Genomic DNA, 13,627 nt, shown 5'->3' with positions numbered 1-13,627 from the left:
CCTTTTCAGTGCCACTGTACCTTTGAACAGTCAGTAAATTAATGAGTATAAGTCGAGACCTTTTGCTTTTGTCTGCAACTTCCAAAAAAACAAAAAGAGAGATACTTCCCAAACTCATTAAAGTACTTTCTTTCTTTACCAATAATTCTATGACTCCATCCTCTTCCTTTCTCCTATTTCAGGCATCACAACTGATAGTATCCTACGATGAACATGAACTTAACAACACGTTCAAGTTTGGGGTGATTTACCAGAAGTTTAAGCAAGTGAGTGATTTCTTTTATTGGAGAAATAATATTTCTGTTTTTTTGGTGGTGATTGGACAGTTTAAGGAAGCTTTTCTCAATCATAGCAACTTTAAAACGGGTGGAGTTCCAACAATTCTGTGGTTAAAAAAGTTATTATTATTATTATTATTATTATTATTATTATTATTATTATTATTATTAATAATTTTATTTGTATACCGCCCTTCTCCCGATGATCATTACATACTATAAATGTTTATGTGTGTGTGTCTGTGTGTTTGTGTGTGTGTGTGTGAATAATAACTGCATTAGATAACTGTATAAGGAATTGTAACTATACTGCTAAAATGATGTACTTTTTTTCGTTGGTTTTTTCCACTTTTTTAAAAGCCATTTTTTATGCCTTTTATTTATTTGACAATGTATAAATTTTTATCTTTGTGGTTGTCCTGTTTTTGTCATTATTTTAAAAAAGCAATAAAAGAATGAACAATAGCCAATAAAAAAGTGTTTGGAGAAATTCTTGGTCCAGCTCCACCTATGCTGTGGGAAAAAACAGATTAATCACTCTTCTGAACATCTTTTCTTCTCTCTCTCTCCCTCTTTCTCCCCCCCCCTCTCTCTGTGTCTAGAGGCTCTAGAGAGAGGAGTAAATAACTAGTCAGTGACATTACTTATTTAGAGAGGAAGTTTATTACCTCCCACCATAGTAGGAATAATCTCTTCCAAAATTTAGTTTTGCTGCTGGTACTTTCAAAATAAAGATGAATTTTGTTTGGAATGGCTTTATCTTTCCAGACACAGGAAGAAGAATTGTTTGGGAACAATGAAGAGAGTCCTGCCTTCCAAAACTTCTTGAACTTGTTGGGAGAAACCATTACACTACAAGATTTCAAGGGGTAAGTTAAACAAGTAATCATTGGTGGAGCCTTGGTGGAGCAGTGGACTAATGCCTCCTTAAGTAACACCAGCTGCCTGCAATTAGTGCAGGTTCGCATCCCACCAGGCTCAAGGTTGACTCAGCCTTCCATCCTTCCCAGGTAGGTAAAATGAGGACCCAGATTGTTGGGGGCAATTAAGCTGACTTTGTAATAATGCCGCTTGGGGTGTGTGTGTGAAAGCCCTAATAAGCAGGCATATACATAGAATGAAGGCTACTGCTAAGATTGTAAGCCGCCCTGAGTCTTCGGAGAAGGGTGGGATATAAATGGAATTAAAATAAAAAATTCACATGGCTTCTTTCTTTCTTTCTTTCTTTCTTTCTTTCTTTCTTTCTTTCTTTCTTTCTTTCTTTCTTTCTTTCTTTCTTTCTTTCTTTCTTTCTTTCCCCTAGAAGTAAAGGTCTCCAATCTTGTTCTGATTTCTTTTCAGCTTTCGAGGGGGCCTAGATGTCACTCATGCCCAGACAGGAACAGAATCGGTATACACGGTGTTCAGGGACAGAGAGATTATGTTCCATGTCTCCACCAAGCTTCCCTTCACAGAGGGCGATCCCCAGCAGGTAAGCGAGAGCTGACCTTTCTCTTTCGAGATATAATATCAGGGCAGCACAAGGCATGGTGTGGCGAAGTGAACATTGTGTAACCGGTAAGGGTAGGAAAAGTGTGAATTGCTTTCGGCCAACGTGCCCAGGCCTTGGGATTGAATAACCTCTTCAGGGAAGTTGCACAGACAGACGGATGTTTGTTTCTCCTTTTGTTTTTGTCTTTTAAAGACCAAATTTCCTCTTGCAGAAGCTTGCCGTTTTGTTCCTTTGTATTGCGCAGCCAGATTCTCATTTTATGAAACCGCAGGTTCATTTTTGCCCCATTTCTGCCTCATTTGTTAAAAAGGTTTCTATGCAAATTCATGGGAATTTCCATAAATGTTCCTTTTGATAATGGTGCTTTTTTTTAACACGTGCATCATCAAGGGTGGGTGTCATTCCCAGACAGAATTATAAATACAAACATGTATATGCGCACACACAAATGCACATCTATTTGTGCAGTTAACTTGGGTTGCTGAAGGCTTGTTGTTGCTTTTGAATTGCTGGCTAGATGTACACTCCCCCACATAGGGCAGAGCCTTAACTCTTACCAACTTGGCTTACTAGGCCAGTTCATTTTCTGGGTTCACTTCATGTCCAGAGCCTTAAAACTCATCAAATGTCTGGAATGGCAGTTTGCTACAGCATGGAAAGAATGACTAAATTTAAGCTTTGCATTTTGCACAAACGCAGTTACTTGGTCTTTCCCGAACCTGGTGTCAGAAGAATAATTTGGGGTTCCAACTGGAGCCGGGGCTGCGCAAGAATAAATAGAAACGAGATCCAGGCAGGAGATCTTCAGCAAATAAGAAATGTTTATTCCTAAAAGTAAAGAGTTTGCCTGTAGGGTCAGCTGCAGAGAAATGGGGTATAACAGCAGATTTTTATAGGGGCAGCTTGTTCGGGGCGAAGTGTCTACGTGCTGATTCTAGGGTGACACTTGAGGGGCGTTTGTGTGCGTAGGTAGGTTTATTCTTGTGAACATGCAGTTCCTGTGGGAAACCTAATTTAATTAACTCTCTGTTTGCAGGTCTTATCCTTTGATATGTGGATTAGGTCTGGGTAACTTATTTGTGGGTTTGCTAAATTTAGTTGATTAATTTAGTTTCAGCTTGACTGTCAGTTATCTAGTGGAGACACTGATTCTCAGACCATTGTGGATTCTGTTAATGTTTTAAAAGAAGATGGGAAGAGTATAAAGAATAAAATATATTTGGATATAAAACTTCTCATACTGGTTAAGCATACTGTGAAAAAGCAGTCCATTCTTCTCTCTGTGCATTGGTGTGTGTGTGTGTGTGTGTGTGCGTGTGTGTGCGCACACACACAAGAAAGGGGGAGGGGCTCATTTTTAGGCCAGGCATGCTTCATCTTGCTGTTAAAGTTAGAAAAACTCTGCAGTGATGAGTAAAAATTGGGATGTTTTTCTATTTAAGAACTATCATCTGGAGATGTGTATGTCTCTTTCTTTTAACCTTCGCAGCTTCAACGGAAAAGACACATTGGCAATGACATTGTGGCTATTATATTCCAAGAAGAGAATACTCCCTTTGTTCCGGATATGATTGCTTCCAATTTTCTGCACGCCTATATTGTCGTCCAGGCAGAAAATCTAGAAATGGATAATACGTCCTATAAAGTAAGTGGGTGAGAAAAGTAGAAGTGTGTGTGTGTGTGTCTGTGTGTGTGTGTGTTTGTGTCCCTGGTGTATGTGTATGCCCACATCTGTTTTTCAACTGACAAGTAAGTGCTTTGGTGGCTTTGAAAAATGTACCTGTTTGACCGGAGATAAAGAGTTCCTACTAAGCCTTTGTGAAAATGGTTATTTATTCTTGGAGAAGCAGCTGGTGCCCTCAGCAGTGTGGTTAGCCTATCTGCACGTTGGCAGGAAATGTCATTAAATGCCCAGAGGCGTGTAGCATACATCTGCCCTTGAAGCCTTAGCAAAGTCAGCTTGACCGAAGGTTGCAGAGCAGGTAGTCAGTAGCTGCCTTCTGGCATTTGCCCCTTCTGGCATTTGCAGATTATTGTGGATTAGTTGGTTTGCCACTTTCTGTCTGTTGTTCCATATTGGGAGAAAAGAAATGTACAGGTAATCCTCAAATTAAGCTCCCCCCCGAAATACCCATTGCTAAGTGAGTTTCAACCCATTTTATAATCTTGCTTGCTCCGATTGTTAAGGGAATCCCTGCAGCTGTTGATTTAGTAACAATTAATTTAGTTCAGTGAATCTGACCTCCCCACTGACTTTGCTTGTCAGAAGGCTGCAAAACTTGATTACGTGACCCCAGGACACCGCAACCGTCATAACTATGAACTAGTTGCCAAGCGCCTGGATTTTAATAACGTGACCATAGGGACGCTGCAACGGTCAGAAGTGTGAAAATGGTCCTGAGTCACTTTTTTTCCAGTGCCATTGTAACTTTGAACAATCACTAATGACTGTAAGTCGAGGACTCTCTGTAATAGTATGTAGGAATGACCTTGGGAGATGGAAGGAAGAGAGGCTACGCAGGGTACAGGCAGATAAGAGAAGACGTAGCCTGCAGCTGCACAATGGATGGAGAAGAAGGCTCACAAGGGTTCCCTTCTCCCTCTGTGCTCTGTGGAGGAGATGGTGAGATCTTGCAAATGACGGTAAATGCAGCTGTGTTGCTGAGCTCCTGAAATTCAGTCACATGGTCACAGAAGGGGCCCAACTTTTGAAACTTCTAATCCAGGCTGTAAATTCCACCTTTTCAGTAACTTTGGTCACTAAGTGACCAGTCGTAAGTTGAGGACTACCTGTATGTGAGAGGTTTGGCCATTTTTCTGGCCCTTAGGCATCACTTAGTATTTGCACTGTAGAGTGGCTGGAACACGCGGTGCCTTGTGCGGTCCAGTTCTTAAACACGAGACGCAAAATGAACAACCCACTTGTGGATTGGAAGAGATTTCTCAACTGCCTGATTAGAAAGAAAATGTATGTGGATAAAGTAGAACAGTGAACATTCATAGGCCAGAATCACATTGTCTCCACTATGGATAGATTATAATCATTAGTTAATAGCAACCAGTGTAGTTTTGTTGGCTTATGAAATATGGAAATTACGAACCGGTTTTGGACTGGTTTTGCCTTTTATTTTAATTCATTTAAAATAATACATTATGGTTTGTTGCTCAGCCAGCCAGATGTTCTGACTGGATTTGGCATTTTTGTCCACTATTGTGTCCTTCCCATGGACCTCGGATAGGCACATGTGGATGTGTTAAAGGTATCATTGCAGAATGTAAGCTGTAACTAGTAAAGCTGCCTTTTGCAATTGACTAATGGTTATTTTGTCAATGCCAATGATGTTCACATAGTGATCTGTTTGTTTTGGGACTGTACCCAAGGTGTCTATTACTGTTATATTACTATTCGTATTATTGTTTTGTATTACTGGACGCGGTGGCTCAGTGGGTTAGTACGCTGAGCTTGTCGATCAGAAGGTTGGCAGTTTGGCGGGTCAAATCCTGAGTGCCGCGTAACAGAGTGAGCTCCTGTTACTCGTCCCAGCTTCTGTCAACCTAGCAGTTCGGAAGCACGTAAAAATGCAAGTAGAAAAATAGGGACCACTACGGTGGGAAGGTAACAGCATTCCGTGAGCCTTTGGCATCTAGTCATGCCGGCCACATGACCACGGAGACATCCTTGGACAAGCGCTGGCTCTTCGGCTTTGAAACGGAGATGAGCACTGGCCCTTAGAGTTGGAAACGACTAGCACGCATGTGCGGGGGAACCTTTACCTTTATCTATTACTGCTTATAGCATTATACAGTATGTTCTTTGCCTATCTGTGAAGTGCTGTTCAGTCAATACAGAGAGAGAGAGAGAGAGAGAGAGAGAGAGAGAGAGAGAGAGAGAGAGAGAGAGAGAGAGAGAGAGAGAGAGAGAGATGCTAACGGTAAGGCTGGTTGGAAGCAAGCTATGCCCTCCTTATGGACCCAGAACTCTTGCTAGAAATCTTGCCATCTGTCCAGATGTGCAGAGCTCACTAGGTGTTCAATAACTTCACCAGCCAGAGGTTATCCTTAGAGGAACTTCAACATCAGTTAAGCTGGATCAGTAGAATATCTCCAGACACACTTAAATCCTGGTGACGTATAACTGGGTAACATTCTTGGCAATGATGACAGCACCAGTGATTAGCCCTTGCCTCATCCTGGACTATTTCTCAACTTTTCAGTCTAATCCATAGCTCTGGGGATTTTGTAGTATCTCCTATCCAGATGGCAACCTGGTTTGCCCTGCCTGTTTTGTTTAAATCAGTCAGGGTGGCTGGGTTTGGCCAGTTGCCGAGGCAGTCCTTTCAAATATGCAGGTAATTTAATTTAATTTAATTTAATTTAGAATAATCTTTTCTACTGTCCACCTGCTCCCAATATTTCCCCCACTACCTTGATGAATTTGATTTCTTGGGTTTTTTGGGTTGCTTTGGCCTTTGATGCTGTTGTGGAAGAAAATGTAGTCCCAATGCTTGTCTTGTTGCAATATTACAATCAATAGCTTCCTTTCACACAAAATATTGTGTTAAGGTTATGGAGGTATTTTTCAACCTTACAACTTGAAGATGGGTGGATTTCAATATCCAGAATTCCTCAGCCAGTCATGTTGTCCATCCATCATAAATTTGCCAAGATTAAGAAACACTGGGTTAGGGAAACCTCTGGCTGAAGCATTCACACAATATGGTAACATGGTTAATATTAAGCTTGATGAGGGATTTGGGGGGATGTGTGGTTTAGTGTGGGAGGAGGTCCCACATAGAATGTCTGTCTTCACGCCTGTTCCCATCTGATCTCTTAATGTGAGGGGACTTTTCAGCAGGCCTTCTCTGTTAATAGGCCTTTTTAAAACAAGCTTAGATATTTTTGATTTCCTTCTTCCTTAAGTTCAAAATTACATATAACTGAAATGGTATAGGTTCTCCTGCTTGAGCAGGGGGTTGAACTAGAAGACCTCCAAGGTCCCTTCCAGCTCTATTCTATTCTATTCTATTCTATTCTATTCTATTCTATTCTATTCTATTCTATTCTATTCTATTCTATTCTATTCTATTCTATTCTATTCTATTCTATTCTATTCTATTCTACTCTACACTACTCTACACTACTCTACTCTACTCTACCCTGCTCATGTTCCATTCCATTCCATTCCACTCCACTCCATTCCACTCTGTAGAGTTTGAGAGACTAAACTTCCCACCAAGTGAGATCAGTGCACAACTCAGTGGGCCCTTTGGTGGTAGACCTGAAGTTGTATCCAGACAACCACCCAAGGGAAGCAGATCCCCACAAGCTGAGAAACAGGACAATGACCTTAACATGGGAACCAGGAAATGTAAGGAATCCAGATGTCTGTTTTACTGCCACATTCACTCCAACAGCACCATCACAGGCCCCAACAATTTCAAACACAAATTTAGAGTCACCTTCACATGCCTTACTTCTAATGTGATAGCAGTAGCTCCCTGGATTCTACAAATAGGCCAGACTTTGTGCAAATTAATTAATGATCAAGTCTGATATCAGGACTTAAAATGAAGGGAAAGTAATTGAAGAGGATTTAACCTCCCGGGACACTCACAGATCCCAAGTCACAATTTTGTATCAAAAGGCTATGCCAGCACAGTTGAGCGTGAGACAGCTGGATATACATACAACAATATGTCCCAGACTAATTCAGAAGGGCTGAACAAACACATGTCAGTTGTTAAGGGCAAAGTACTTGCAATCTGTCCACCTTGAGCCTTTATCTGCTTAACCTTAACAAGAGTCACTTGGTTTGTGCTTTATAAATTTGAAAAAAATAAAATAAATAAACCTCCCCCCCAGCTACAGTTCACCAAAACCTTATGCCTCATAATAACATTTGTTAGCCTTAAAAGGTGCGACTCCTTATTATTATTTTTTTCTCCAACCTGGCATGTGCAATCTGAGACCCTTTTCACAGTTCACTGCCTGGAGAAACATCAGCGTTGCTGGCGAGGAATTCTAGATCAGGGCTTTTCAACCAGTGGTACAGGTACCACCTGTGGTACATTGGCACCTGGCAGGTGGTACATGACCATCCTAGAAAAGTGGTAGCCGGGGAGGGGAATGAGCTGAACCGGTGGCAGCACCGCACAAGCTTGAGCGAGAGATGGCTGGAGCCTCAAGGCTCAGCGAAAGGGCCAGGATCAGCACTTCTTTGGGGCTGTCAGGGCTCAGCGGAAGCACCAGGATCAGCACCAGGCTCCAGCTGGAGCTCGGCGCTGATCCCGGTGCTTCTGCTGAGCCCAGAAGAATCAGCTGGAATGTTGCAGCATCTCCAGGGTCTTGTGATTTACATTCAGATGCTTGGCAACTGATTCATGTTTATGACGGTCACAGTGTCCCAGGGTCATGTGAAGTGACCAAAACCTGCTGCAACCACCCAGCAGAGGGGGGGAAATAAAAACCAAACACCCCCACCCCACCCCCGCTGCCAATCCTAATAGAAATGCTCACAACAATGAAAACCTCAGACAGGAGGAAGAGCGCAACCAGGTGGGCAGGCAGGTGTCTTGCTCGGCTGTGGCTTGGGGGGCACCTTTTTCAGTGCTATTGTAACTTCAAACAGTCACTAAGCAAATTTTTGTAAGCCAAGGACTACCTGTACTTCATCACTTTTTTCCTTTTTTTCCCCTTTTGGTCATCAAGTTTTTGACACCTTTCTAGGTGACTGGTGGTACTCGGATGTTGCCATATCCTAAAAGTGGTATAATGGGTGAAAAAGGTGAAAAGCCCTGTTCTAGGGTTCACGCTTACGTTTCATATTTCTATTTCCCATTTGTAGATTGAAGACTCGAGACAGGTTTTTCTAGATTTTTGTATGTCCTCATTAGGACATTATCTCCATATTCAGAGATAATCTATCTTCTTTAAAGTGGTTTAAAAAAAGACACTCACTCAGGACTTCCAAGAATTATATGGCTGGCTAAGAGTGAGAAAAACAAAAATGTAATCGGAGAGACCTTTGCACAATAACTGTATTTACACTGGGTTCTTTTACAGAGAGCCTTTGTGCATATAGGGAACGTTTGCTGGAATTGGGTATGTGTAGTTTAATGAAGAGAAGGGCGAGGGGGTGACTTGATAGCAGTGTTCCAATATCTCAGGGGCTGCCCCAAAGAAGAGGGAGTCAAGCTATTCTCCAAAGCACCTGAAAGCAGGACAAGAAGCAATGGATGGAAAGTAGTCAAAGAGAGAAGCAACCTAGAATTAAGGAGAAACTTCCTGACAGTTAGAACAATTAACCAGTGGAACAACCTGCCTCCAGAAGTGGTGAATGCTCCAGCACTGGAAGTTTTTAAGAAGAGACTGGCCAGCCATTTGTCTGAAATGGTATAGGGTTTCCTGCCTGAGCAGGGGGTTGGACTAGATGACCTCCAAGGTCCCTTCCAACTTCTTCTTCTTCTTCTTCTTCTTCTTCTTCTTCTTCTTCTTCTTCTTCTTCTTCTTCTTCTTCTTCTTCTTCTTCTTCTTCTTCTTCTTCTTCTTCTTCTTCTTCTTCTTCTTCTTCTTCTTCTTCTTCTTCTTATTATTATTATTATTATTATTGTTATTATCTCATAAACTCAAATGCTTTTTCTCTTTTCTTGTTTTGGATAGGTAGCTGTCACAGCACGAGAAGATGTCCCATCTTTTGGTCCTTCACTGCCAAGCCCACCTGTATTCCAAAAAGTAAGACCCAACCCTAATCCTAAAACAAGTTTTCTTTGGTTCTTATGAGAAGTAATTTGGGAGGTCTGGAGAGAAGGGTTAAATTAAATAGATTGATTTTTGGAAGATTTACCAATATAAGAGCATTTCTACTTTTTCATTCAATTACTTAAGGCTTTATTACTGTGGTTGGTCTGTGGAGAACCATCTCCCCCCCCACCTCCCAAAAAAGGGATTTAAAATGACACCAATTTCATGGTGTAGACTGGATTCCTGTATTGCACTAAACCAAAGTGAGACCATTGGTTTTTATTTTAGTTCATTGTAGGACCCCAGTTATTGCAGATTACAAATCATTGTTTTATTATTCTTTTAGCTTCGGGGGAGATCATCATCATCATTGTCAATTACTTTGCATTATTATTGAGTTCCTAAGTTTACATGAAATGTGACTGGTTAGGCAATGATGTCACCAGAGTAGGCAGGTCTGAAGTGTTGGTGCTTTTTATTTTTAAATTTTAAAAGACTCAATATTCCTGTTGCATCAACAGAGGGATAGTTTCAAGATTATATGAGGTGATAGTATTGCTCTATACTGCACTAGCGAGGCAACACTTGGAATATTGCAACTAATTCTGGTCCCCCTAGTACAAAAAAGATATTGAGAACATAGAAAGAGTGCAAAGAAGGGAAGCAAAATTGACAAGGGATCTGGAGGCTAAACCATATGAACAACGATTGAGGGAACTAGGTATATCTAGTCAAAACTATTCTAACGAAGAGAAAGACTACAGGTAACATGATAGCAATCTCATGAAATTTGCAGACAACACCAAGCTGGCAGGAATAGCCAACACTCCAGAAGACAGGCTTAAGATACAGGAGGATCTTGATAGACTTGAACATCGGTTGCTATCTAACAAAATGAAATTCAGTGGTGCAAAAAGTAAGGTTCTACATTTAGGCAAGAAAAAACAAATGCACAGGTATAGTATAGGTGGTACCTTGCTCAATAGTAGTAACTGTGAGAGGGATTTCGGAGTCTTAGTGGACAATCACTTAAATATGAGCCAGCAGTGGGCTGCAGCTGCCAAAAAAGCCAACACAGTGCTAGGCTGCATTAACAGAGGGATAGAATCAAGATCACGTGAAGTATTAATACCACTTTACAATGCCTTGGTAAGGCCACACTTGAAATACTGCATCCAGGTTTAGTGACCATGATGTAAAAAAGATGTTGAGAGCCTAGATGTAAAAAAAGATGTTGAAAGAGTACAGAGAAGAGCAACAAAGATGATCAGGGAACTGGAGGCTAAAACATATAAGGAACAGTTGCTGGAATTGGGTATGTCTAGTTTAACGAAGAGAAGGACGAGGGGGAACATGATAGCAGTGTTCCAATATCTCAGGGGCTTCCACAAAGAAGAGGGAGTCAACCTATTCTCCAAAGCACCTGAAGGCAGGACAAGAAGTAACAGATGGAAACTAACCAAAGAGAAAAGCAATCTAGAACTAAGTTTTTAAGAAGAGACTGGATAGCCATTTGTCTGAAATGGTACAGAGTTTCCTGCCTGAATAGGGGGTTGGACTAAATAACCTACAAGATCCCTTCAAGCTATTGTTGTTGTTGTTGTTGCAATCTTTCAGACCTTGAGGGACTGTCACAGGGAAGAGGGTGTCAATCTATTCTCCAAAGCACCTGAGGGCAGGACAAAAAGTAACAGGTGGAAGATCATTAAAGAGAGATTTAAGCTAGAACTAAGGAGAAATTTCCTGGCAGAACAATTAATCAGTGAAATGGCTTACCTCTGGAAGTTGTGGATGCTCCATCATTGGAAGTTTTTGGACAACCATTTGTCTGGAATGGTGTAGGGTCTCCTGAGCAGGGGGTTGGACTAGAAGACCTCCATGGTCCCTTCCAACCCTATAACTCTATCTTCTATGTTGGAAACAGACAATAAGGTTGACACGTACTTGATGCAAGGGAGATTATTTGGAATACATTTCTGGCTCAAGTTCATTGGACACTCATGCTGGAGGTTTTTTTTGGAGATCTGTGGATGATCCCCTGAAGCGGCACCCAAGGAACGGCCTTGAACTGGCTCATCATTGAGTTGACCTGCTTTTTTTCATTCCTTAGAATGCAGAATTCCGAGAGTTTCTTCTCACCAAGCTGATCAATGCAGAAAATGCTTGCTGCAAGTCGGACAAGTTTGCCAAGCTTGAGGTAAGGAAAAATGGGTTAGCCTTGAGCAGGTAAATAGGACAACTTGCTCAGCCCAAATCCATTTCGCTTTGCGATATCTGAGATTAACAGTCACATTTTTGAAGGAACTCTTTGAAGCCAAACACCAGGTGCCTGTAACATTGCCTTGTTATGAATTCTGCGGTTTCTTGAAGTAATTCACCATTTCTGCCTCGTTCTGTATTGATGAAAACATTGTGCTTCAGTCCTTGCATCTCTCTGACTTTTGCAATAGAATTCCAGGTTGGAAAAAAACGGAAGTGCATATGTGAAATTTGGGCAAAAAATAATAATTAGGGTTTATACTTGACACCTTTAAAAAGTACCTATATTGAAAAATAGATTAAAGGGTGTTTGTGAATGTGTATGTAATTTCATGAAGACCTCTGATGGAATGATCTTATACTGAGCCATACAACACTGAATGGATCAGAAATAGATTGCTCCATTAATCCTTATGGAACGGCATCTTAGAAGAACCCTAGCCTAGAATAGCCAAAGACCCCTGTGGCATAGCAACAGCATGACAGAGGATCAGTCTGCAATTCATGGAATGGCCATGTGCTTATGCAACTTCTTGGTCTCATGTTCTTTCAGGAAGGGCTGCTGAAGGCAGACATTCCTGCAAGAAACAGTGCAGGGAGGGAGGGAGGGAAGGAGGGAGGGAGGGGGAAAGGAAGGAAGGAAGGTGGAAGGAGAGAAGAAGGAGGAAGGGAGGAATCATTTGACCACTTCATGTTCTTAATAACTTTCCTCTCTCACCCAACTAAAACTTCAGTTAGTTTCTTAGATTTAGATCTGCTTTTCCTCCAGGAACTCAATTCAGCATACATAATAGTTGTCCCAAAGACGCTTTTTCACGAGGCAACTGGACTTCCTTGTTTTTCTTTGAAGATGTTTCACTTCTCTTCCAAGAATGAGAAATGAACCATCTTCAGAAAAAAAGCAAGAAAGTTCAGTTGCCCCATGAAAAAGCATCTTTGGGACAAATGGTTGAGAATCTCCATAGAGATACATAATAATCACTTCTCCTGTTCTTCTCCCCCCCCCAATAAATGTTGGGCTAACAGAAAGTGACCAGCCCAAGGTCATCCAGAGAATTTCCATGGCTGAGCATGGACTGACACTAGGGCCTCCAGACTGCTACCTCAACACTTTAACCTCTAGACTCTACTGGTGTACCATGCAATTGTTTGTAACAGGGAACGCCTTTGTGTGAAAAGTTGTTCATGCAAAGTGCCATGGTTCTGACAGATGAAAGTCTTCAAAGAACTTTGAGGCATTGTTTTACCTTAAAGAATCGTTATTTGGGTAGCATAACGTCGGCACTAGCATAATCGAAGCCAAAAACTGGGTTCCCCAACAGCCTGAGCACATAGTATCAAAGCACAATTCCCTCCTACAGTTAACAGTCATAAATCACACTCCCCAATCAGTTTGAAGCACAGGCTTCCCCTCCAACTCTCCAGCCCGCCAATTCTTTATCATCTCTTATTTCAACGACCTTGGTTCTCATGCTAGGTTCAGTGTTATTATGTCTAGCTAGACTCCCGTGCACATTTCCCCCGCCCTGTCCCCAGCATCATCTAACTCTAAAAGCAAAAAGAAGAAAATGGCTGCATCTCCACCTGTTGTCAGTGCAAAGACATCCGATGTTAGCAGCAAGTTTGCCGCATGTCATTGGATTTATTTGACCCAGGAATTCAGGCATTCTGAAGCACACCACTGTTAAAGGAACACCACACGGGGTGGACAACTACAGTCCCTTCCCCGGCTGCAGCACAACAGGAGGGATTACCTTCCCAGCCTCACCAATTAAAATGGCTTTCTGTGATCAAAAGCGTCTCCTGCCGATTCATGCAGAAGACTCTGAGCAGATTAAATCGTGTTTAATCACTAGAT

General features: G+C 41.7%; 1 protein-coding gene across 2 annotated transcripts in view; it reads left to right on the top strand.

Annotated features, from left to right (window-relative positions):
- RAP1GAP2 (RAP1 GTPase activating protein 2) overlaps positions 1-13,627 on the top strand; it is an 88,993-nt gene that overhangs the window by 38,912 nt on the left and 36,454 nt on the right. For both annotated transcript variants that reach the window (XM_083379720.1, XM_083379719.1), the window contains exons 9-14: positions 183-266; positions 1,047-1,147; positions 1,620-1,749; positions 3,260-3,415; positions 9,430-9,501; positions 11,621-11,707. In XM_083379720.1, coding sequence (XP_083235846.1) covers positions 183-266; positions 1,047-1,147; positions 1,620-1,749; positions 3,260-3,415; positions 9,430-9,501; positions 11,621-11,707 — 630 coding nt within the window. The remainder of the gene's footprint in view (positions 1-182; positions 267-1,046; positions 1,148-1,619; positions 1,750-3,259; positions 3,416-9,429; positions 9,502-11,620; positions 11,708-13,627) is intronic.

The sequence above is a fragment of the Vipera ursinii genome (assembly GCF_947247035.1).
Source record: "Vipera ursinii genome assembly, chromosome: 1".
Taxonomy (NCBI): Eukaryota; Metazoa; Chordata; class Lepidosauria; order Squamata; family Viperidae; genus Vipera; species Vipera ursinii.
The sequence above is the reverse complement of the archived record's forward strand: the minus strand, read 5'-3'. Positions and strand labels throughout refer to the sequence as shown.